Source organism: Triplophysa rosa, linkage group LG24 (genome assembly GCF_024868665.1).
Source record: "Triplophysa rosa linkage group LG24, Trosa_1v2, whole genome shotgun sequence".
NCBI lineage: Eukaryota > Metazoa > Chordata > Actinopteri > Cypriniformes > Nemacheilidae > Triplophysa > Triplophysa rosa.
The window spans coordinates 5,629,254-5,655,776 of record NC_079913.1 but is presented as its reverse complement, the minus strand read 5'-3'; the positions used below and the strand labels follow the sequence as shown (position 1 = coordinate 5,655,776).

General features: G+C 39.0%; 1 protein-coding gene across 2 annotated transcripts in view; it reads left to right on the top strand.

Annotated features, from left to right (window-relative positions):
• arhgef39 (Rho guanine nucleotide exchange factor (GEF) 39) overlaps positions 1–26,523 on the top strand; it is a 48,490-nt gene that overhangs the window by 2,133 nt on the left and 19,834 nt on the right. Inside the window, exons 1-5 of one of the 2 annotated variants that reach the window (XM_057324484.1) lie at positions 9,920–9,990; positions 12,591–12,776; positions 13,557–13,651; positions 17,816–17,936; positions 20,762–20,880. In XM_057324484.1, the coding sequence (XP_057180467.1) occupies positions 12,627–12,776; positions 13,557–13,651; positions 17,816–17,936; positions 20,762–20,880 (485 nt within the window). In that variant the 5' untranslated portion in view covers positions 9,920–9,990; positions 12,591–12,626. Of the gene's footprint in view, positions 1–9,919; positions 9,991–12,590; positions 12,777–13,556; positions 13,652–17,815; positions 17,937–20,761; positions 20,881–26,523 lie in introns of those variants that run through there. The other variant, XM_057324485.1, reaches the window with a different exon arrangement.

Below are 26,523 nucleotides of genomic sequence, written 5' to 3'. Positions count from 1 at the left end.
TCTCTAACTACATCAAAATGGGCAAGTATGTGATGTGTGTGAATCCTTAGCTCTGATCTCACGGCTTCATGAGACGTCTATGAGAGCTCTGTCTTCAGCCTCATCTCAGTCCTGACGGCTTTGAGTGATATTCTTTACTGTGCTGTTGCTAATCCTTGCCATAATTAAATCCCCGTTGCTTTAAAGATATCTGAACAAAGCCCACATTTTTTGATTCCCCAGCGATTCACCTTTGATCAGCTGCCTTGCTCCTGGTGAGAGGCTGTAGTTAATGGAATGTTTCTCTCGGCCGTGCTGCCCACAGAGTGCTGCGTTAAGCCCACATCAATGGTGATTATACAAGTGTGTTTATGGAGGTGTGCTTTAGAATAGAGGTCTTTGCATTGAGATGACTATAGTATGGCGCTGTGTTTTATACCTGGTTTCTTAGATTATTAACTGCCTTGAAATGCACAGAATGCCTCAGATTGAGCCAGGTAACTTGTTTGGCATTGGGAAAATAATAGGTCTGGTGAGGAACTAAATGTTTAAAGGGATAGTTCACCCAAAAATAAAACAAAAATCATCATTTATTTATGTTTATTTGTAAATATACTGCATTTATATTTGTTCAAATCTTGTGTATTTTGAGAAGTGTCTCATCAAAATCAATGAGGGCCAATGCTGTTTGGTTAATAACATACTGGAAAGTATCTGTTCTACACAAGAAGGTCATACACATTTGTAATGACTTGAGAGTGAGTATATGATGATAGCATTTGCATTTTTGCAACTTCAACCAAATTCACGTCATTTCAAACTTGTGTTTTTTGCACAGAGCGCAAACGATATGTAATAGATATATAACATAGTGCTGTTTTTATCTCCATATTGGATGGGGACTGGGGACAGCCGTAGTAAAAATGCAGGACATTCTTGTAGACACCTACATTTGTGTTCCACACAAGATAGAAAGTCATACAGCTTTGGAATGACCTGAAGATGAGTAATTGTGAAAAAAAAGGTTTTTGGGCTAAAAACCCCACAAACAATACAGACAACAGGGCCCATTCAGAAAGCCATTGAAGAGATTCAAAATGATACTGCATCACAATTTCCAGTCCAGAGGATTTAAGATAAGTGGCTGTAAGAGGCTTTCAAATTAAAGTCTACATTTCGGGATATTAGCGACTCGCGGCACGTTAGACGTCACCCTCCACCTGCAACACTCCATCCCACAATGCCTTTTTCCCCAGCCCAACCACTCACTCTATAACACCTGCACAACAGCATTGATGCACTGAGTAGCTGTTTATAGGAGCTTTTACATCATTAATTTGGAGACCGCTGAAGTGTTAATCAATGCTGCTGCCATAGTAACAGAACAAACAGCGAGCCCTGAATCCCCCGCTAATTGTGCTTTATTGTTTCAGACAGAGCGGGCAGAGCAAAAGGGGCTTCGTTTTGACGTCGGCTCATAAAGACAATATTCTCATTTTAGTGCCACGTCTCTCCATCAAACTTGGCTGTTTTACGGCGTTGTTTCCATTAGCCGCCAGTAACACCTTTCCGTGGAGAATGTCTCAAAGAGACGAATTTACGCCTTCCCGTTTGAGGTCTTACCGCAAGTCATCACATGCGTTGACATGGCCACCCAAAAGTGTGCATCCTAGAATTTGAGATTTAAAGTGCGTGCGTGCGTACAACACCACGTGCATAATCGGGTTAATCATGCCCAATTACATTTTAAAATTAAGTGCATAGAAGTTAAAAGCATGAAAGCTTTGTTTGCATGGCCATTATGTGAGTATGAGGTAGGAATAAAAAAATCGCAGAGAAGCTGTGGAAAAAGTCTTGTTTCGACATGAAAGATCAATAGGAAGTTTTAATGGATTTTACGTGGGTAATGATAGAGAAGGTTAAGAGGCTAGGCCACGGGTTAATGGTACTATCAGGACATAGACCAAGTTAAGTGCAAAGGAAAGGTCTATCACCAGAGGTTAATTAACCTTTTTAAACCCCAAGGTATCGGAACACACATACATATTGAATAGAAGGTGCCACGAAAAGTCTCAGGGTCACGGCAAATGCATTTCACCAGTTACAATTAAAACATCATCAGACCTCTCCGCATCCCCATTTAAGAGCCATTTATGAGGCAAAAACTCAAGGCAATTTATTACAGTCAAAAGCTATCTGAACAGGGGCCAGCGGGTCACCAGATATATAATTTGAGGCAATGGCACATGGTGTGTAGTCACAAGAGGGCCTGTGATGTAAGCACAAAAGCATCTACTTTTTATTGCTGCCTCTCCATTTTGTAAGTATTTGCACATAAAGTCTTAAAAGGGAAAATGTCAGGATGGCAGCAGAGTGTACATGGTGATTTGTCTTATTCACTTTATATTGCAAATGTCACATTTAAATCTTGAATGTAAGTCTCAGAAGAATAACGTTATAAATGTTTAAAACAAAATTTTCAGGCATAAAATGAATAAGAAATTCATACATGTTTACTTCTGGTGTCATTAAAGGAAAGATGGGACGTACTAAATATGTGAATGAATGATAATATACAGTACATTGTAATGAAAGTTGCATAGATGTGTTGTTTTTTATGAATATTTTATATAGTTTTTATATATATCAATAGAATAGCTATTTTTTGTCATTTCAATCAGTTATTAGTCATACAAGAATGCGATAGAGAAAACTGCTCTCAGAACAATAAGCGAAAGTTTACATGGACAACTTTTTGGTAAATATCTATTTGTTTGGTGTACACAATTTTTCTGAAACCCCTTGAATTCCTTTAATAAAGAATATTAATGATATGAAGACAGACTGAAAAGCTACCGCTGGCAACTTTTACTTATATTTCAAAGTTAGTAATGTGTAAAGTGTCTCCTGTGAGCGAGAAGCAAGTGTGAAGCACTGTAAAGCACAAACCTATGGTAGACACGAGACTGGTTCGTGGTTAATAGCGTACTGAGAACTACTCTGAAGATTTCTGCTGTATTTGATCAAAAACTTCCTACAATCCCTCAGTGACTGGTATCCCTCCCAGCGCCTCCATTTTGGAAGTTTGGAGCTCCCCAAGGCCAGCCGTCCCAAAGGAACCCGAATGGGAAGCAATTCTTTCTAAGAATCCTTTGTATCTAACACAGCTAAAACTCATAAAGCTGATATTTTCCGGTTCTCTCCTGCAGTATTTCCCCTTTACGTCTTTTCCCAAGAGCGTGTCAATCCACACCCAAAACAAAGACTGCAAAGAAAGCCCCACTGGAACCAGACCTTCCTCAGAAGCTTAGCGTCGAGAAGATACTCTCCACGCCCATGATGTAACAAACCAGCAAGGTTTCCCAAAAAACTCGAAACCCGGTCTTTGCTGTGTTTTTCAGACACGCTCCCCTTTTGCTTTCGCAAAAAGTTTCTCCCGCATATTCAGCGCGGGCCCGGAGTTTGAGACTGATCATGCCAAGCCTCGCACCCACTCTCCCGCGATGAGCGCTATTCCCCAGGTGCGTTCTTTCCAAGTAATTGCCCTGTTTTTCTGAATGCACTGGATCCGGTGCCACACTGATGTTGTGCTTTAATTTGTGGGTAAATAGGTTTTCTGCCGAGTTTAAAAGCACGGCACCCGTTGGGGGAAATAGCTGTGGGGGGAATCGAGAACGCAGGGAGGCAAATCATTAGGCGAAGAAGGAACCTTGTTTCTGGCTGTGCATCGAGGAAATTAAGCCGGCGGATATTACGGCAAACAAGGGCGCCTACAATAACTGAAGCTGACCCTAACGCATCGTGCATTTATTATACTTCGCTGATTGAACACTGCTGCCAATCATCTGAAACATTTGAGTTGCTGGTTTCTGGTAAACAACCGAGGGGCTACAGGCAAAACTCACCATGAAGGCGGCACGGTGGAGCGACATTAAATGCGATGCCGATTTAACTTTACAAGTTAAACATACTTCTTTATTGAAGTTTTTGGAAACATGTGACATGTGCACACAACTTGAATATGCAAAAAATAAGCAACCCACATAAAACTATTGCGTTTTTATTAACATAATTTAAGTATTCAAGTAGTGTTTCCACTCTGGGGCATACAGAAAATAGTTTTAATACATAATTGGGTAGTTGGAATTAAATTTCAGTTTTTTTTAAATCACACTGCAAGACTAAACGAATAAGTGAAGACAAATTAGGTTATTAAAAATATATAGCCTGGTAAATTAATATTTTTTTTAATTTAATGAATTATTTAATTATTATTTATTTTATATTTATATGGATTATAAATAAAAGCTTGAAATGTGACAGATAATAAAGTGTAATCAAATGGATACAATTACACATTTAACCGGGTGGGCAATAAAAGTGTCTGACCTAGCATGTTTTCAAAGTTTGTCTTGAGCATTACATCTTGTTTTTGGCATCACAACGCATTTGTATGTCAAGACACATTTCAAGGTGAATGAAGGCTAATAATTAAAACCGACATATTAGGAACAGCAGAGCGCTATTAATATGTTCATATAAAATGGGCTTACCAGACCCTCTTGGCATTTAATTACTTTGAATTAACAGACGAAACATCTCTCAAGAGAATAAACCATTTATAAACAGATAAAATAAAGCTAAAAATAAGGTTGCAGGAAAGAGAATCTACTCTTTTTGCTCACCGTGGCGTGCTCTGCTTTGACTTAAATGTTGTCCCATAGGTCTGGTACTGGTTAAACACATGCAGTGACAACCCAACCATAACTCTAAACATCCACTTTCGCTATCTCTCTCCCTCAGGTAAAACACAGTGTGGACATTTAGTGTCATGATACGAGTTTAACTTTAGATGCATCTCTCGTGAAATGGTGACAGCCGGCTCACCGTGCACAGAACAAACTTTTATGCTCTAATTTCCATTCCCTGAAGCGGATGCCGGAAAACAAATGTACCGGTGATGGACGTTCACATATCGCAAACACAACACCGACCCACTCCCCAGTGCTGCCTCGAGTGTACGTGCACAGAACACACACAAACTGGCACGAAATTCAATAGGCGAGCCTCTTGTTGTAATGCTTGATGGGTGAATGACAGCTTTCAAGAGAGTTAGTGTCCCCCATCGTCAATTAGGAGCAAACCTCATTGACACGCATAAAACCCTGCCATCCAGCGCTTGCCATAATTGCGGGCATGACAGTTTATCATTATCCATGAAAACCGCTGGGTTTTGCAAGCACCACGTTTTTTCAATGGTCCTCCTCAACTGGAGAGTCACTCCATTTTTTTGTGTGTGTCTATTTGTTTCCATGTGAGCATTTTTTTTCAGGGCCAAACAGTCATTTTACTTTAATGAGCTCGCTGTTTTCAAACATGCCTGAACAGCGTCGAGTGTGGAGAGACGGGTTGCGGGGGCCGATTGAGAACTTTAATCAAATGACTAAAGGTGGAGTTGCAACAAATTGCTTTTGAATCCTCTGCGCTCTTTTAGTTCGGTCTGTTTGTGTTTTTAGACTCAATGATTTTCCTTTTAGCACTTGATACAAAATGTACCTTTAAAGCTAGTGAGCATATTTACAATTTAAGGATACTTGGCCTTCTTAGAGACACCATGAAATCACTTAATAAGCAGTTTTCGGTCCTGTTTTAATATATGTCCTTTGGAAACAGACAAATTGAAGTTTGACATTGAAGTTTGAGACAGACATATTGAAGGATTCGTTCCTTAAAAAAATAGCCAACAGCCTAGCTGCGAGGTAAACTAAACTAAATAAACTAAAATATATCTTGCTATAGAGCATTTGATTGCACATAAATGTGTACTGCGAGATGAGTCATCCATTTTATTAGCCCAGTCATTTCAAAGACCCTCTAAAGTGCCTTGAAATGTGCTTTTTTGTTTGATGCGTTGACAAAATTTCCACCGAAAAAAGGTTTAGTTAAAGGTTATATAGTGAGACATTGTTGGCTCCTAATGCAAAATAGGCAGTATATTTACACCATGTCTACACCGGACGCAGCATGACACGACAAAAGACAATAGAGTTCATTAGAACCTATTATAATTTCGAATTTTGTCCACATTGGATGCGACCGAACACGACAAACCCCTTAAGAACAAGCCCTTTGTCGCATTGCCTCCGGTGTAGAGTTTAATCATAACCTGGAATTTTGTTAAAAAGTTTATTAGTGCAGTTAATATAAAGTTAAAGTGCAGAATGATGTCATAAAAATGTATCTCTATTGGCACAAGTGAGAGAGATTATAGTTTTAGAGGCCGTTTACACGAGACCGTTTTCAACTAAAAACGCAAAAATAAATATGCGTTTTGGCTGTCCGTTTACACGGAAACTGTGTTTTAGGGGACTGAAAACGCAAACTTTTGAAAACGGGTCTCAAAGTGCAACTTTTTGAAAACGCCGCCGTTTTCGTTTCCGTGTAAACTGCAAGACGGAACTTTCTGAAAACGATGACGTCACGTGCATGCCTATTATATAGCCAAAACAATATGGCGGCTTCCCTTACCGTGAGCTCTCGCTGCTCGACTATGTATTTACGTTTCCCCAGCAAAATGTGGATTTGCTGCACCAATAAGACACTATTTACATTCGCCAGACTTTAAACACACATACACGTAGACCAACGGTATTAAAAAGCACTTTTGGCTTATAACTGTGCATGTGTATGTGCCAAGGCATGTCCTGTTTCTTTACACAACAACATCGCCATCCACTGGCCTGGCGTGCATACTACAGCGTTTTTATCCGTTTTCCTGGATCCGTGTAAATGCAGACCGTTTTGATAACGCTGTCATGTGTACGTGAAACTTTTCAAAAACGCAAAGGAAAAACTTTAATTTAATTGCTTTGTGTTGGAGCACGAGTTTTAAGATATCCTTAGGGCTACATGTTCATACTAAAAACAAAAAACAAAACTTTTCAATTTTGATTACATGGGGACTTTAAATGTGTGCATCTGCAAAAAGATTGAAAGTCACAAAAGCACAATTTAGTTTTTTAGTCTGCAAGAGAAGTGGTCCAAGATGCGAACAATACATTTTGTTCTGTAATGTCTTCAGTGTATCACAATCCTCTGTAATTAAGACTAACAAGAATAACCGTGTATTTCAGCTCATACTGTACGTCATGTACTATCACACAGCAGGTCTCTTTTGAAGAAATAAAATGTTACTTTCACTCCTCTTACCACAGTTGCTAAATAAGGATATTGACCTGTAAATTCTTCAAAGTGCCTTTCACTTAGCTCCTAAACTCTATTTGTTGTGAAAGGGCTTGTATTTGTTTTCGCCAAAGCGATTCGATGTGTTTGCAGTTGCGCCATAGTTTTTATGACATCTCTGAGCTTAGGGTTACCTCTTTCTTTGCTTCTGAATAATTCATGAACAGAAATCCAATACTATCGAATGGGAGTGAGAGGGACGCAAAAAAGTTGAATTACAAACATCGCATTCTTTCATCTGGTGAAGTTTTGCGAGGAGCAAGGGTCAATTAAGAGTCCTCTGGCAACGATGAGTATGAATAATGCACCACAGGGCTAAAAAACCTTGGGAGAGTTCCTTTACTTGTGTAGATTATTGACGCTCCTACCGTTTTTCCTCCTCTCTCCTCAGGTGAAAAAGGACCCTTTGTCTGCTGTGTCTCTGACTGTTCATGCCTCAATAGCCTGGAGGCAAAATGGGCCTAATTTGCACAGGTCTGTTTTGGGGCCAATTATTAGAATACCAAATGTTCTGGAAACACAATAAAATTGAAAACAATAAAGAGCGGAGCCGCCAATATTGTCATATTTTACATTTTAATGAATCTCTCATTAAAGATGTATTTTAGCAGTTTGGCAGTTGGCAATGCTTTTCTTTTTTCACCTTTCGGGAGCGTCATAAGACTGATTGCTATTTTGAAGGTGTTTTTTTGATGTGGGATTTTACGGTTTAACACTGAAAACCGCCTGTGTTCTGCACAACCGGGATTACGACCCAACTCTACAGAGGGGATCCGTCAATGTTTCGAAAACTATGTGAAAATACTCCAGATTTAACATTTGCTAGTATATCCATAGGTGACACACTGGTCTAATGCACTTCTGGTTGTAACTGAAGATGTTATTGCACCTGACACACACACACACACACACATCTTGGGTATGTTCGCATAGAGAATTCAGTTGTGCGAGAAAACATAACTCAAGGGCACGGCCTTATCTGGCACTCGAAAAACAGCTCTTATGCTGTTACTGGGAACGTTGCACATCGTAAGTGCTATCATATTAATAAGTGTTTGTTAAGGTTTTTTTTATACTACTCTATATGCTGCCTTGTTTTACTTTAAGAGCAACTGTAGAAGCGGTGGTTAACATATTACACCTCATCTGTACATCAATGTCTTATTTGAAATCCCTAAATACGACTGACTATTTTTTCAATGCCAGGTTTGTTTCAGATACAATGACTGTATAATCATCATTTAGTATTTATAGAAGGTGCCTGTAAAATCAATCATAGGACAGTGGCTTGATAGCCACACAGGCAACACTAGATGTCAGTATTCACGCTGATGTCGGGTTGCAAGCTTTTTGTTTGTGGGAAAGGAGAAAGAGATAAGTTGATGCTTGCACTTTAGAACTTGGGGGTCCTAATGGATTTCTGTATGTGGGAGAGATTGTCTGTGAGGAGTTAGGGGCTATTACAGTGCCAAGCGTGATCACAGGGCATCGCTTTCATCTTGCAAACACTCCTGTATAATTAGCTGATATGTGTTTCTTCATCCCTTCATTTCCTAAAATGTATCATCTAGAGTATAAATCAAACTACTTTCTTAAACTCTAGTATGTAAAAGATACCGCAAATAAGTTAGAATTTTTTGAATATGTTTTTTCCTCTTTAAAGTGTAGGTGAAATTAAATGTTACAATGCCTATTTGTTCATGAAATATTACAGCGTTTATTGTAAATAGTTTATCAATGTATCAAATTCGTGTGCCCTCATAATCCTTAGTTAAAATTTGAAAATGCACTTCCTTCCTTTAATGACTATCCATCTTAAATGATGTATGTTAGACGGCTTGGGCGGAGCATCCATTAACTCCTCCCCTTCAACTGTCAGTCTGTTGCCAGTTCCATTTCAAAATGCAACGGCTGTTTTTATACATCCAATCAAATTGCAGAGAAAGACGAATGCCACGCCCACTATTTGTCTCATTAGAAATTTCATTTCACTCGGAAATGCGTCAAAATACGGAAGTGAAAACGATCCCAACTTCCGGTTCACTGGGACTTTAAATCCTTTGGATTCATCTAACATGTACATTTTGAAAAATAGTCTGAGGGTTTGCAAGCAATGCATCTAAAAAAATTACACTTCTGTCTTTCATCGCAAATTCTCGCAAACAAATAAAAATATGCAATAAATCATCTTCATTAGATATTTAATACAAGGTATAAGCCAGTCAATAATACAATGATTACCTTTTTTAAAGTTAAGACAAATAACGTGTATTATATAAGATAGGATATCTATTATATAAGATAGGATTTATATATTTTGAATATGATTTAATTTATATAAGATGAAAAGAATAAGGAATAAAATCAAAATATTTGTCAATAAAATCAAAACAATCGTAAACATTTTTTTTTTACAAATAATAACGCATTTTCACACAATTTATCAAACATTTTATGTATTGATAAGGTTTCGTCTTTAAAAGAAAAACCAAATGCATTTTTTTCTAATGTAAATGTAAAAATGTTCGCATATTTACATATGTATACTTAAATAAGCTAATAAAAGTACCAGTTTAATTAAATACCGTTACTTATGATAAGATTCTAATTACCAGTTTCGGCATTACGTCAGAATTTTTTGATGGCGTCATCAAGGGGCGGTCCGGTTTCGATGTTCGCAAGCGCCAATCACATCGCAGAAAAACCCGGAACTTGTAGAGCACAAGAAAGAGCGCCTGTATTCAATTTGAAAAAGACGATCAGCATCAGGTATGACAATAAATACATATTTCATTTGTCTCTTTTTAGAAACAGTGTTAAGTTTCTATCCAGTTATCATCACCAGTGTAATCGCTCTGCAATCAAATCGGTTAGCGGTTGTTTCAAAACGTGACATGCAGGAAAGAAATGACGCACCCATGTAAACTTTTCTTTATGATGAACTGTTGCGTGATAAAGATCTTAGACGTTATTGTGTCTATGACCAAAGTGTTTAGTCGTTAGCCCTGATGGTTATACTAGTGTGACCATGGAAATGCTGTTTACTATGATTTTACTACAAATACCAGGGTAAACCGCAGAAACCATTAATGTAATCGTGTGGTATTCTAGGTCTTTTATCCAAACTATGCTGTAGTATCTAACTTATTTAAGAGCTAAAATACATACAGAAAATCATCATATGGTTTGACGTTATTGTTTTTTATGGTATGGCAGGCATGAAAAAGTTTAACCTTGTTACAATAAGCATTTACAGCAAATATCTGTTTTCACTATTTGCCATCCATCATGTGAGTGGGAAGGGTTGGCCCTGATCCAGTCAAACCCTGCACCTGCAATGATGTGGCACTGTTTTATTTACATGTGTTGTTTATATATTTGAAAAGCTTAGATGTGTTTGTAAACAAAAAAGTCTTTGTGTTTGTTTGTTTGTCTGTCTTATTTTCCAAACGTATGCACGTTTATTTTCAACAAAACAAAGGCATCTTGTTTAATATGAGCGCTGAGTTATGCAAACAAACCCTGCCGGTTGCTCCATATTTAGTCTTTTTAACTAGATACTCCTGACCCCAAGTCTTCCTCGGCTGGCTTTTAATTGGCTTCACTGGGCCTAAAATGCTGCAATATTTCTTGAAATTGACTGCTTATTTGAGCATCGAGAGTGATGCAATTTACAGTAAGTTGCTGGTAAAAGTAGGCCCCAGCTTCACACACAACACTTAGCAGAGGCTGCACACTGTCCATGTAACTTCAGGGTGTGCATTTCACATTTGCTGCATTTTTATGGTGTTTTTGCGCAAACGGGGCGAGGTGACACCACCGCTTATGTATTTTTCACTCTTCCTAGATACTTTCATGGCGGCCTTCTTATGCCACCAGATAGTGCCGCCTCTCTGTCTTTTGGGTTGATAGAGCGGGCTTGTTTACAGTGTGTTACAGAAGGGCTGACGCCAGCCTCCCCGGGGAAAGAACAAGGGTTAATTGCTGTTAAAGTGTTGGTCTCGTCCCACTCTCTGGCCCTGACGCTCCATTAGAGCTGACGCTAATGAGGCAGTGTAGAGAGGACACCCTGGAGTCGAGGGACAACACCGCAGGCTGGGGTGGGGGAGCCGTGATGGAGAGACCTTACTTGGAAACAGGGTGAGAGAGAGCGCATAGTAAGTCATAGATCACATGGAGCGTGTGTTGGTTTGTGTTGTCGAGGTTGTGTGTAGGGTTGGCTTTTCTTAATTGGTGGCATACCCTCTGCATATGTTGTTTGTTTGTCATTAGCAATTCAGTGGGGACAGGATCGCTGGTTGTCTGGTGTGCACTTAATGGTATTTGCTTAGTTTACTGTATTGATTGTAATTTACAAATGTCAAGATACAGATTTTCAACACCTACATTGTTATATTGAAGTTGGCCAAATAGGAATAGAAGTGTGCGAGATTTTTAATCTTTCTCCTATTTTGTTTAATACGTAACTTTTAATAAGATAGGAATTCGTAATCTCTGTGCTATTGGGTGACATTGGGACAAAACATATTTTAATTATGTATATTATTATGTCTGCTTCGGAATTGAGGTACATGAAGTCTTAGCTCACCGTCTTGTTAACATGTATATCTTTATTACCCGTCTAAAAAAATTTCTGTATGCAATAAACCGACATGGTCATTATTTACTGAAATCTTCCTGTCATTCATTTTTTGAATTCTTTAAAACAGTTTTAAATGATTTATTATTGATGAATGCTCAGACTCTATAAACCCATACGGCTAAAGTCATTTGAGAGCTTAAAGGTGCAGTTTGTAACAATTTTGCAGTAAAATATCCAAAAACCACTAAGCTAGTGTTATATATTTTGTTCAGCTGAGTACTTACAGTATCTCAAATGTTTCCAACTACTTGTAATTCGTGAGAAAATCAGCATTCTAAACCGTGACACGGGATGTGCAGTCGCCTGTCAATGGCGTCATATCCGCATTCCCCTTTGTTACCGCCTTTACTGACGTAGAAACCGCATGACAGCAGTGTGGTGGACAAATGCGGAAGTAATGTCTAGCGTCTAGCAAGCCACTAACTTGTTTCGAGCAGTCACTTATTTATGGACCACAATTATTCGCAACAATTATAAAACTTTACCTCATCTGCTAACATGATTTCTCGTTCCCGTCTGATTGATGGCCATCAGCGGTGGAGCTGAAGACAACAGATCCCATCATTCCACGCTCCTTCACAGCGTCATCAAGCTACGGCATTGTTGGTGCAAACTGCACCTTTAAATCAAATTATTATTGAAAACCTGTCATTTCATCCTCTAATGTACTAACTTTGCATTTAAATTGCTTTGCATGCATTTATTTATATTATACACTCTTTTGTAGCACTGATCTGAGATCAACACCTGCAGCTGGACAGTCATGAGTTTTTCTCCAGGTCCGAGCACTCCCATGGGAGCCCACAGCATTCAGGATCAGCGCGACCGCTGGGAGAGAAAGAGGAACCGGGTGGCCCGCGAGCTGGTCAAGAGTGAACAGAAGTACTGCGAACAGCTGGATCTAGTTGTCACGGTTAGTCTCCGCAGACCTACTACAAGCCAACATTATAGTCGCCCATGGGCTGAATTGATAGATTCTGTATTGAGCAATACACTTATGGACATATAGTATATACATTATACTAGTATATATACAGTACATATAGTAATGTATTTTTTTTGTGAGGTCCTCATTGTTATTAATAAAAAAATTAAAATCCAATTATTTTTGAAAGTTTTGTTTTACGTTTCAGCACCGCAGGGTTTGTGTTTCGAGTGGTCCTTGACACCATCAGGGGTCTGTGCTTTTGAAACGCTCGGTATATAACCTGTTCAAGGATTTTATTGTGTTTTCTTGCCCAATTAATTTTACCTCCAAGATAGGCGAGAAAACCACTAACCTTTTCTGTGAATGTTATGTTTGTTACGTGTGTTAGCTTACACTTATTAGCTTGTGTACCACCCCCAGTGGTTATGTGTCTCATAATAATTGGTGTTTGAACTTGAAAAGCTACCATTGTGAACTAGCACGTCTACCTCATTGTTTTGTAATGCTGCATGCTAATGAAATAGTTAAACTTCTCAAGAAACTACTGCTTTGTTTTCCACCACCGCTAGTCATATACATGCCTCACATAAGCCCTTGGAAGTGATTGAGATATTGTTGCTGCAAAATGCGAAACGCTCTCCGCAGATTTGTCCTGTCTATGTCTCAAGGGTACGCGACAAGAGTTGGCGCTTTCGACGAGATGAAGAGTCATGTACGAGTGGCGTCTGAAAATGTAATTCTCTCTCCCTTCTCTCTCTTCTCCAGTACTTTGTGGAGATCTTGAAGGCCAAAGGAACCCTCAGGCAGGACATTAGAGAAAGCATCTTCAGTTCAATTAAAACCATTCATTTAATAAACCAGTAAGTATCCTTTAAATAATTAAGTGAATATTCCCGCTCAGGGGAGAGATGCAGCTGAGGGTGGGTGGCTTTGATACGCTTTAAAGAGGAAGAGAGGGTAGGGGGTATTAATTGGGGTCTAACAGCAGAATCAAGTTTGAGAACTTCGAGATAGCCTGGTGCGTCTTATCTTATGTATTCTGTTTAATTGGATTGCGAATAGATGCGGATGCCGTATTTGGGCTTACAGTGGCAATTTCTTTGCAGAACTCCATTTTATCCCAGCATGGCGGTCATAATCGGTGACTACCGCCTGCTCATAATGGCCGTTTGCGTCTTCAAAGCTGATAAAAATAATCTTTGGTAATTGCTGATGTTTGGCACATGCATTTTTACTGAACTCGTAACACATAAGCTGTGTCCAAAATCTAATGCAGCTGGGTAGCCAGTCAGGGACTTAAAGGAACAGTTCACCCCAAAATGACTACCGTAGTAGGAAAAATTTCTTTACAAATGTCTTTGTTCTTTTGAACAGAAAATAAGATATTTTGAAGAATACAGGAAAGCAAACTACCATTGACTACCATTGTCATTTTTCCTACTAAAATATTCAGTGGTGGCCAAGAACTGTTTTGTTACAAGCATTCTTCCAAATATCTTTCTGTGTACATCAGAACAAATAAATATATGCAGATTTGGAACAACTCGAGGGGAAGTACAGAATTTATATTTTTGGGTGAACTGTTTGCTCAAATAAAGGCAAACTCGTGATGATATGGGCTCCCAAAGCACCATAATGTCATATCTAATGATAGAAGAAATTCAAGCGAGCAGATTCTGTATTTAGTGGCGAACCTATTACAACATATTTTCACACACATAAAAAAAACTTTATATTGTGTGATATTATGAACACCTGTGCTGCTTTTAAAGCCGACCAAATCAAGGTTTCTTATTAGACAGCAAGTCTAATATAAAAACATTTTATAAAATGTATTTTTAAAAATGTTTAACCAGTAATCACATATAACAGGAAGGATAAAAATGTTGGCCAGAAAATGTAGAATAGAGTTGGGCTTTGGAGGTGTAGAGTTGGAAAAAAAAAGGTTTTCATTAAAGATTATGTAGATGTTTTTTGTAACATACACAATTAGATAATGCACAATAAATAGTAAATCCAATGTTGCCTTTTTTTACTTTAATACTATTTCATGAAGCCAGTGACTCAACCCTCAGCTTGAGGGTTCTTTGCTTCGTGACAGCTTTCTCAAATGAAAAGCCAGGGCTGCTAGAAATGAGAAGATGAAATAATACATCAGAAAAGAACCGTCCGCATTGATCCGCTGGTGCGGGCTGGGCAGACTAATAACAAATTAACTCGCAGGTGTCGAGAAGCCTGTTCTTGTTCATTTTACCCGAGGTGATCTGTGGCACGAGGCTCTTGTGAAGCATTTTGCGTTTTGATGTAACACATCTGTACGCAACAGGCAGAAGCCCTCTCTCAAATTCCAATAGCCTGAGAGCAAACAAGCTTCCAGCCTTTTATTAAGACCTTCAAGCCGGCATTAGAGAGATCATCCCTACTCAATGCAGGTGAGCGGCGTTTGATATATTTAACAGCTTGATCAATCTCTGAAAATTTGCCTGACACACTCGGAGAGACGTTGTCAAATAGAAAAAGCTTAAGTAAAAGATTTCATTAGTCCCATATTGGCCGGAGCATGCAATGATGCTGTGGGGTTGTTTTTAAACCTACTTCGAATGATCAGACAACAGGAAGGGGATCTACTGGGTGTCTTTGAGGGCTTCATCCATGCACTGATGATCGAGGATCTTAAAATTGTCTGAATAATGAGTCCCCGTGGCTCCCATCAATGCTTGACTGACGGGCCTTTCTACAAACAGTGGCTGAATGAAGATGGAGGGCTGAATTTCAAAGCCTGTGTATTGGATAAATCGGCGCTGGGTTACCATATATCATCATTAGAATCGGTTGTTGAAGCGTTGAGTGAAGCAATAATGGCAATCTCTCAATTTAGATCGCTGAACAGACAGTCGGAGCAGACTGATTAAAACAAATAAAGTTCTTGCTTACTCCACAACCGCATAGTTATCAGGAACCTTCTTCAGATGCGTGTCGATATCTGCGCTGAAGGTTATTTGAAATCTTAACTGAAGACATCTGGTTTTATCTTGAATTAGTTGAAACAAAGAAAAACAGAAGGCAGAATAAGGGGTGAGGCTTTATTTGATTAAATGTGTTGGATTGTAAAAATAGCCTTAGAATGTACGAATCCACCTACAATTTATTAACCAAAATGTTATTTTATTAACTAAATTTTATTTTATATAAAGTTTAAGCAAATTCACTTACAAATGAAAAAGAAAATCCCATTAGAAGTGGTTTATAGTGGCATGTCCTTTTCTATACATTGCAAGTGAATGGGGACTACAGCTGTCAAGCATGATTTTCAGTAAACAATGACTATATTTTTGTCCCTTTCTAACGCAAAGCTATCACGTGACTTTAGAACACTTGAACTATAGCGCACAAGTCATATGGACTGTTACATCATTCTCATAAACTGCTTTTTTGTAATCTTGAGTACTTGACTGCCCCAGTCCCCATCCACTTTCATTGTATGGAAGATAACAATTTGAAAGTTCTTCAGAACTTTGCACAGAGGAAAGTGAGTCATAAGGATTTGGCTCATTTGAAGTAGATACACCTGGGTTGGCGAAGACTTAAATGCATTCCAGATTCATTAAACTCCACGGTACAAAACAAGTAAACAAACCTGAATATATTTACACACCGGTGCCATTTATCAAAATCATTGCTTTATGTACGATGATAGTGAAGTGGGAATAATAGCACGAACAACCCAATCATCCCAGAATGCACTGTAACAAACAATTATCACCTTTTTGAAAGCACTGTCAGTTAATTGAGTGAAAAGCACAAAGTCAAAAACATATTTGAGAGAGAGAGATACTCCAGTGCGTCTTGAGGGTTTCTTAATGACAGTAAATGCGGTTTGAAAATAGATCAAATAGTATGCATTGTATGAAGAAGGAGGTGCTTGTACAAACTGTACGATGTTTTTATGATTTAGTGACTAATTAGTATTCGTCAGTTCTCGCTTTTCCCCAAATGAAGCCACATTGGCCTCCATTGTTTGGTTGAGACTGTGCCCGGCCCAGATGTCGCAATGGCTACGAATTAATGTATATAAACGTGTTGCGGAAGGTTATCTTTGTCATCTTCCTGACGGCCAGAGAATTTAATTGCCCTAAAAAAAGAGCATAAAAAATGTAACTCCTAATTTCATATTTATCATAATAGCCTCTGGCTGTGAGGAGCAGAAAGGAAACTGTGTTTTTCCCGGCCTTTGCCCTTGTTAGAACTTTCCCAGCCGCTCTGGCATCTCCTGATTATCAACAGAGGCTACCTTGCCTTGGAACTTCATTAAAATCTATTTAAATCAACTTCAAGCACAAAACGCTCCTTCTTCCAGCACGTAAAGACGTTAAGTCTCAGGGAACATCATTAGAGAGAGTGCGTCGGTGTGTGCGCGCGTCTCTACCTGTGTTTCTGTTTGGTCTTCCTCACCTAGTCTGGATAATAAGCTCCCTCACAAGTGTCAACACCCTCACCCTTGAATTATACCCATGTCACCCTAATGTGCCTGACAGCCAGAGCACCAGCTCTTCCTTTCCTCTTGTTTTCTTTCCCGTTTCGCAATGAGCGCGTTCACGCTACAAAGCGTCGCGCGCTTGCCCTTGGGCGCTAGCCTCAGCACCCTTGTCTCAAACAAGTATGCCACCCACAGGGAGGGGCTCTTTTGGATGACACCACACAAATCTGACTAAAAACGCAAATAGCTGTATTCGCAAATACATCAACTTCTGAAGTAACCCGCTCATTATTTGTGACATGAAGTGCCTTGATTTCCTAAACCAAATCGTGACTGTGTGGGATAACATTTGAATGGGTAACTGGATTTTAATAACAACAAATGTGAGGTTTAAAGTCAATAAAGTCTAATTAAATTAAACTGGATTCAATCGAACTTTGTTTCATGTTGCGTTTCACATGTTCAGTTTCTTCACCTCACTTTTAATTTCCTAGATGTGTTTTTCTCAGCTCTTGGGGCTGATATGAAGCTTCATGTTTTGAAACAGGTCACTGCTCGCTGATCTAGAACAGCAGAGGTTTGGTTTGGGGTTTGAGGAATTTTCCAATCACCTCCAGCTGTACAATACGTACGTTGACAACATCCAGACAGCCAAAAAAGTTCTCACGGTAAGGTCAACATTTAATATATTTTTGTTTTGATTTGATTTGTCATTTAGGACTCGTTTTGCACCTTTAATGGAAGCAATGACATGATAAGTCTGTTTAACACATTCTGTCAGTCTCTTAAGTTGTGAACGCGTCATCGCTTACTTTTAAATAATGAATCATTTATTAACTAAAGCAAATTCACCACTATTCTGTGTTTTGCATTTGCATGAACATTTGTTAGTGATTCTTTTTCACATGTCGTCATGTTTCAACGATTTTCTGATTGTCTTGCTTATGTGTTGCACTTTAAAAGCAGCGCAATCATTTTTCCTGCTTATAAGTTACTTAAACAGATCTTGGTATCGACTTCTTTTGCCTTTGAATAAAAATCCAGATAGAGGTCATCTCCTTACGTAAGAGCTGCCGCTTACATCCGTCAATATGAAATCATGAATATGTATTCATTATAGATCTATGGTAATGTGTGCGATTGACAGTATGTCATGCTCCGGTTCTAATTAGTCCGAACCTATTAAGTCATTGTACCACTCCTCATCTGTGGCACCTTTTCGTACCGTTTTGGTCGACCTCGTGGGAAAAGCAAAATAAGACAAAACGTCGGGTCGGTAACTCAAAGATGTCCATTGGAAATGATTGACGTTTGGAACAGTTAAAAGAAATGGAGTCACCTAGCTGATTAAGGCTTACGGATGACACTATATCTCTCGCGGGCAAAGCCCAGCGGTACCATTAGGCCCAACACTACCATCTCATTACGCTTGACTTAAGCGAGTAGCCTCCGTCAGTTGGCTGAAAAAAATCTCTCTCTTTGCTAATTAGCTTCTACCTTAGCAAGACACCTGCACCCAAGTGTACGAATGACTGATTCCTTGTTAGACCAAATCAATTAGCATTAAAGAACCATCGCCATGCTAGGCTAATGCTAATGTTTGTATTCCGCGCGCTCGCCTGTGAACCGTGTGGGCATTTTAAAGCGAGTTTCAAATCGGAGATGTTTCATGCTATGCGAGTAATTGGATTTGACACTGTATACTGTATACAATATATATTAGCGGAAAGGTCGTACTGAGCGCTAGCGTCACACCGAAGCCTTCCTGTGCCGTGTTTGGCCGCAGAGCTTAAGGGCCACTAACATCTGCTCATATTTATCCGAGGGAAGCCTGAAGCCTCACAGATATTAATGTCTTAATTAAGAGGAGGAATACGTTTGCAGAAAACTGACAGATTTCTATTGATCGCAGGCGGAGTTGTTTAAGTTAGCATTGATTCTCCCGCCAGACCTGCGTAGATGTAATTGCAGGAACATTGGACGATGCATTTGCTGTGGCACGTGACACACGTGGCCGGTCGTGTCTTAGTTATTAGACATTTGCTTTTCATCTTTCTCATGGGTTACCTGTTGTGAAACTAACATTTTTATTAAAATGGAATTCATCTTTTTTTATTCTTTATATTGCAAGTAATGCAGCAATGCAATTTACCTTATGATTGACAATCAGTATACATATTGCGTGAATTATATTTTTAAGAAAAAAAGAAACGACTTGCATGCACTACACCTATTTTAGAAAAGAACACATTGTTATTAATGCTAACACAGTAATATGTTAATGAAGTCGATCAACAAATCACCCCGATCGGTCTCATCTCATGATTAAACCTGTCAAGATCCTTGTTTTACTATAATTTCATAGGCTGGTCTGAATAAAGGATTTCTCTCCCAGCGTGTCCAACATGCTGTGATTTAATGTCAGCGCGCTCCTCAGAGGGGGACCCCAGCTGCCGCGGCCATAAACGCAAGCCGAGCAGGTGTTGCTCGCGGTGTGCGGCGTTTGAAGATGATAGATCGCGGCGTGTACTTGACGTGTTTATTTATTATTTACTTAGCGCACAAACAAAGCTCGGACCCATGCTTTTCTCAGAAGGGAGCGCGTTTCAAGGCATATTTAATAATCTGAAGGCGAAATTAATAAAGAATTATAGAAAATGAATATCGCTATGCTAATGTAGGCGTCATTAGTCTGATGTGGTATATGTGGTAATGGAATCAAGTATGACTGTATTGAGAAGGCGGCTTGCGATAACGGAGATGTCTCGCTGTGCATGAGTGATTTTTTATCAGCGAGACTGAATGCAATTCAGTGTACATCATGTACAGGAGTGAAGATGTTGGTGGAATGTTAACAGAATTTTATTTCCGGCACATGAGTTTTATTCTTCTCAATATACTAAAAATACATCTAAAATAGCAACTTTGCAATTCAAATTTGGAGGAAATAATGCACATTTGTTCCTGTTAAACTTTTCAGACTGTTAGTTTCAAGGAATAGTTTATTCAACAATGAATAATGTACTCACCCATATGTTTGTTTTCCTTTCTTCAGCTAAAAAACCCCAAATAATTGTATATTAAAATGCTGTTATTTTATACAACCTTCATTAATAAATACATACCTAATTCAACGGGTTAATGTCTTCTGAAGCGAAACGGTAGCTTATTTAGCCTTAGCTAAGACCTAGCATATTAGCGCTAAATTCAAACATTGAAACCTCATCTCATTGGTTCTTGCATGTTATGTGATTAGTTGTCATTTCATCAAATGTGAAGCGACAAAGTGCAGCAATGTTTGAATATAGCGCTGATATGCTTTCGTTTTGATTTTAGTTTCACTCAGTAACTTTTAACAGACATTTGACTCTTTTGGCTCTTTCAGTTTGTGATAATCAAAGCTTTACATGTATTAAACCCATAACCGTACTTAAATTTCTATACATGCAACCAGACCTTTAGAGGTGATACATAGTTGTCTTCTCTTCCTCAGGTTCAGCTAAAGAAGAGCAAAGCCTTCAGACGGTTTAAGAAGCTCCAGGAATCAAGGCCTGAGTTTCATCAGCAGAAACTCGAGGACCTGCTTCCACTTCCTCTTCAGCGCATCCAGCAGTAAGTTTAGACATGACGATTTAATTGTGTGTTGACAGTACAGTTGTTCTCAATCTCAACCACTTATTAGAATTGACTGAAAAGTTTTCTTTAAATGTCAACGTACCTCAGTCATTGAATTTCCAAGCAAATGCAATAGATTGGTCAGCTGATGTTTGGTGTGTTTATGTGTTTATGCGTGTGTATTTAAACCATCTGCTTTCTTGAAAAGATTACGGGATCGACAGCATCAACGAGATGCCGGCGTGGATATGTAGTCATTTCCTGAAGGGAATTGAAAGCGTTTTGGTTATGCATCAGTATTTTTTGACACAGGCCAGTCTACTCCACATGATGTGCAAAGAATCTTCTGCCGTCCTGCCAAATGCTCCACGACGTTTTGTTGATGTAACTGGGGTTTTCTTTAAAGAAGAAATTTTGGAATCGTTTGATACCATTGTAACAGAAAACTGTCACCACCGGGTCACGATTTTCATGCTTGAATTCTTCATCCATGTTCGGTCGCTTTGGAGAGGGGTCCGTCGCGCACCACATACCGAGGCTCTCGACGACAGACGTAATTATTGTTTGATGTCGCACTCGCGTCTGCCTTCAGACTGCCCGAGAACTGTCAAAATCCCTTTTGTTAAGCTGACGATTATGTTGGCTGTGATTTCATGCGGTCGTGGTCTCAGCTGTTAATTAGCGTAACAGGGTGCGAAATGAACTAGAACACGCTTAAGAGTCGGCGCAAATTACACAGCATTCCTTTATCAAGCTTCTCAAATCCATCTTAATTAGGCTTTTATGTCAATCCTACTTATTAGTACTTCGCAACACTAAAGACGACAAACAAAATGTCATTCTTACCATGGAGATAATTATGTCTTTATATTTATTCTTTATAAAAACATTCCTCAGTTCTCATTCCTTGTGTTATGTGAAGGTGTTTTTACACAAACTGTAGTTTTCATTCAGTGGCTTGGCTTCGTGCTGTACATTTTCTTATCATTTTCTTACCTTTGTCTTTCTAAACTAAACCGTTTTACTTTCCTTCTTAGTACACATAAAGGATGGAGCTGAATGTTCATGTTTTTTTGGTTACAATGAAATTCATTTAGTCACCCTCTTGTCATGACTGTATGGCTTTCTTTCTTCCGTAGAAGATATTTTGAAGAATGTTGTTAATTGGCCCCCATTCACTTGCATAGGTTTCGTGTCCACAATAGAAGTGAATGGAGGCCAGTGCAGTGCGGTTACCAACTTTCTTCAAAATATCTTCTTTTGTATTCTGCGGAAGAAAGTCATAAAGGTTTGAAATGACAAGAGTAAGGTGAGTAAAAGATGACCTTGCCTTAAAATGGCTTTGTCTGTCAGTTACTTATCTCGTAAATGTCATACGTATGGCTTCAGAAGATGTGGAATATGGTGTACAAGTTGTATCAACTAGCGTTTTACAACCTGGCTCTTGGTCGCCATTCACTTTCATTGGATGGAGAAAGACGAGATTTTAAAAAAGAAGAAATTTTGAGATTTTAAGTACAGAATTTTAAGTTTTTGGTGAACTATTCCTTTACCACAATCTTCAGATATACCGTTTGGCCGTTAATAATTGTATTAATAACATTTTAAGCAGAATTCTCTGTTATTTTAGTAAAGTACTTGTCAGAAGGCCGTCCTTTTTTCCAGTACAGATTCGTTTTGATGAGCTTTTTCGCATAATCTGTCTGTAAACGTTTGAGTACCCTCTTCACACTAATATTTTTTCCTGTTTACTTACAGCAGATGTTAATAGCGATGTGTCAACAAGGTCACCGATCCCAGCCTTTTAAAAGGGCAAGGCATTTTCTCGCCGCTTTGTCGTACAACAAACCGCAGGATTTAGTGGTAAACACCCTGCACGCTGCACCCCATTTCTCTCCACCCAGTTATCACGGACATATCCTCTATTTTCCCTCGGAATCGCCGAGCGCTGACATCTCTATCGGTACGTTCAAAGACGCCTTGATCTGATCTCATCCTCTCAGGCCCCAATCGCTGCATTTCCTATTGTCCCCCCATCGATTCTACCGGAGAGCGAGGACGCACGGGGCCGCGTAATTGTGTGATGATCTTAAGTGGCACGGCAGAAGGGCTCCATTCTCTGAGAGTGCAGATAATCAGAAGTACCGTCTTTAACAGGGGCTCGGGAGGAAATTGTTGTCACTTATCTGGCTGGAGTGATGATGGATGGCGAGGGTGGGTGGGTGGGTGTGGATCATGGTGGCTACTTAAGACGTGGGGGAGGACTGTTGGGAAAGAGGATCAAATGATTCCTATAATTAAATGCCATTCACTGGAGTTTGAGTTGAGAAGATATCTTGGTCACTTTTTACATCTTTGTGGTCTTCCGGGCCAAGGATGGGTCATAGTTGTTCAACAATTGGTTGGTGGCGTAGTGAGACGAATTTTGTTTGTCTGTTTTTGTTGTGTAAGAAAATGTTCTATATTTACTTTTTTAGTGTTGGTGTTATACAGTTTTCATGATAGAAATTATTACAAAATATATAAAAATAGCATATTTGTACAGGGCCTACTTAGACGTTTCTCGTCTTTGTCAGGTGTCACGTTTTGAGGCTTTCTGGCAATTTAGAAGAAGTTAAAGCGATAGTTCACGCAAAATAAATCTGTCCTCATTTATTCACCCTGTATATGACTCTTTATATGTAACACAACAGAAGATATTTTGAGAAATGTTTCAGTGGTTTTGTGTCCATACCATGGAATTCAATGGGAGTCGATGTTGTTTGGTTACAAACGTTCTTCAAAATATCTTCTTTTGTGTTCTGCAGAAAAAAGAAAGTCATACAGGTTTGGAACAACATGAGGGTGAGTAAATGATGAAAATATTTTCATTTTGGGGTGAACTATCCTTTTCATTTCCCCCAAAAGTGAAAAAATCACTCTCACGTACCTTCTTTGGATCTGTTTCACAATTGTGGAATGATCTGCCTGTTGCTACAAGATCAGCAGGTTCTGTAGCCATCTTTAAGAATCTGTTAAACACACATCTCTTCCGTTAATTCAGACTTCGATTTCTTTGTCTAATTCTTTTTCTATCCTTATAAATAAGCTACTTAGCTTCGTATACCTTGGTAGGCTAACTGAGACCAGTTTTATTGCGCTTACGCTATTGTTTACCTCATTTGTAAGTCGCTTTGGATAAAAGACTAAATGTAAATGCAATTTTTTCACACCACCTTGAATACATTTAACCAATCTAATAGTTTAGTAGTAGTCAGTAATAGTAAAATAGTTTAAAATCAAGATCTATTAAAATGTCGAGAGATCTATCATTTCTGTCACTTCCTGGCTACTCAAAGCTTTTCCTGACCTTGACATTTAGCGTTCGTTCTTGTTGGTTGACGTGCTACACTAATAAAACGGGCATACCGTAACTTTTCGCATTTGTACAGGTCCATAATGGATTTTTACATCTTCAACATTGACATAGCGCTGAAGTGCCACATAAGAGGTTAACCCTCCATTTTGCAGTGGAACTCGCAGGTCAGAAGGTCACGGCCACGTGTCTTACATGCAGAGAGCTTTAAAAAGCAGAGGAAGGCCTGTGTTAATGGAGCCGAGGCATTATGTAGCTGATAGTGTCAGGGCTGTTGTATGGGCCGTGCTTACACAGCAGACGGACCCGATTCAGGCCCTACTTCAAACACAACGTAATGAGAAAAAGTTCAGGAGGTTTCGCTCGGTTTGCGTTTGTTTGCAAAGGCGTTGATTGAACTCATTTAAAAGCAGCTTTGTAGCTCCATCTTTATAATCGCAGTTTCTTTGCTACTGTATATTGAGATGTCGCTTTTACGTGGAAGCTGACAGGTCGCCTACTCCATATCTGTGGTTTGGTGTTAGGACGAGACCTCTGGCGACCTCAAATTCTCTCTTCCTTTGATCTTGTTGAATGGGTTGCATTAAAGCTCATTTGTTTCGATTTATTCAAAGACTTGGAGGACTACGGCCTACTGTGAATAAATCTTTTGAAAATGCTTTTTATATAATGTATTTACTCCCAGAACTGGTATTGATCCCCTAAGTATAACATCGTCTCATCGTCCTTGATAGGTTGACCTCAGCTAGTGATTGCCTACCACAATGCTTCGCTCTCAAGTACAGAGATTACTTATTGAAATTCTTGGAAGCTGTCAGACAACCGAGTTTATGTTTTGACTTTATATAATTGCTTTCAGGTGCTCGGAAACCGTTAATGCACGACTCTTGCTCACAGTCGTTGCTCGCATCTCGCAAGTAGTTTTATACTTTATACGCTTATTATTAAACATAATAAATAAATCACTCTCAATCAAAAATCATAGTTAAGTTTAAATAGTAATGTTTTTAAATATAAAGTCACATTTGCATTTTCGATATACAAAAAGTGATAACATTATGCTTTGGATCCAATAAGGACGGCGTGTTTATTGTTTAGATATGTATTTAAAGTACATGTTAATATTTTGATTGGCCAGCATTCCCAAAAATGAAAATTCTTTCATCATGTACTTAACCTCATGTTTTACCAAACCTGTTTGACTTTCTTTCTTCTGCAGAATACAAAAGAAGATATTTAAAAAAATGTTGGTAACCGAAAAGCATTGACCGCCATTGTACGGACACAAAAACACATTTCTCAGAATATCTTATGTGTGCCTTTGTATATTGAGTATACAGGTTTTAACATGACATGCATGAGTGTGAATAAATGATGACAGAAAAAAGTGCACATTTTGTTATCGCTTAATTACTTGCGTCTAGTTTCGCTGTGGCTTCGGGCCTTTGAACAAATTCAACTCTCATAATTCTGCAGCTATTAAAGAGTAGTAATTATGCAACATCCAACGCCATGTTTAATAACCCATACAGTATCCTGACAGTGGCTGTTGTCTCAATTAGCAATATGAATCCTTATAGCACGTATTTAAAGAAAATTAATTAGACAGATATCTTACCTCGCCTCTCGTGTACCGACATACGTGTAACTACCAGGTTACCCCACATATCTGCTGCGGGTGTGAAAGAGAATTAAAATGCGTCTTCGTTTCATCTGCATATTACACAGCAATTAGCTTTGGCGTCCGCCGCGGTAACTAGGCCAGCGATGCTTTCTAGCATGTCGCGGCTCTTGATAACTGTTTTAAATACGGTGCAGATTACCTTATTGTCTTGTTATCTTTTCTTTGCTTTGGCGCTAATGAGTGGGACAGGGCAGCTAAATGAGCGAGTTTCGTTTACATTATTTGGAATGTGCTTTAATAATGCTCATTAGACCCTCTGCTTTTTTGTTACTCCGCGGCTTTAATTAGATCCCCCCCACGGGCGCCCTAATAAGGGCATTCTTGCCTGATAATGCCTGTAATGTATTTGTTACTACAAGATGAGACAAGAAGAGAAAGAAGTGAGATTATTTCTCTTTTTAAGTGTCTTTTAATAGATGGAGGCTTAATTGGGGCTTGTTTGGTTTCTGTTTTCCTTTCATTCCTAATGAGTAATGCCGCGCTGCTCTAGTTTCGCCTGCGCTCACAAAGCCCATTTAGTAAGGCTTCGTTTAGACTGTTTGTAGGCCCGATGTATTTCTGAGCTTCCCTTTTAGTAACACAAGCTCAAAATCACAAGAAG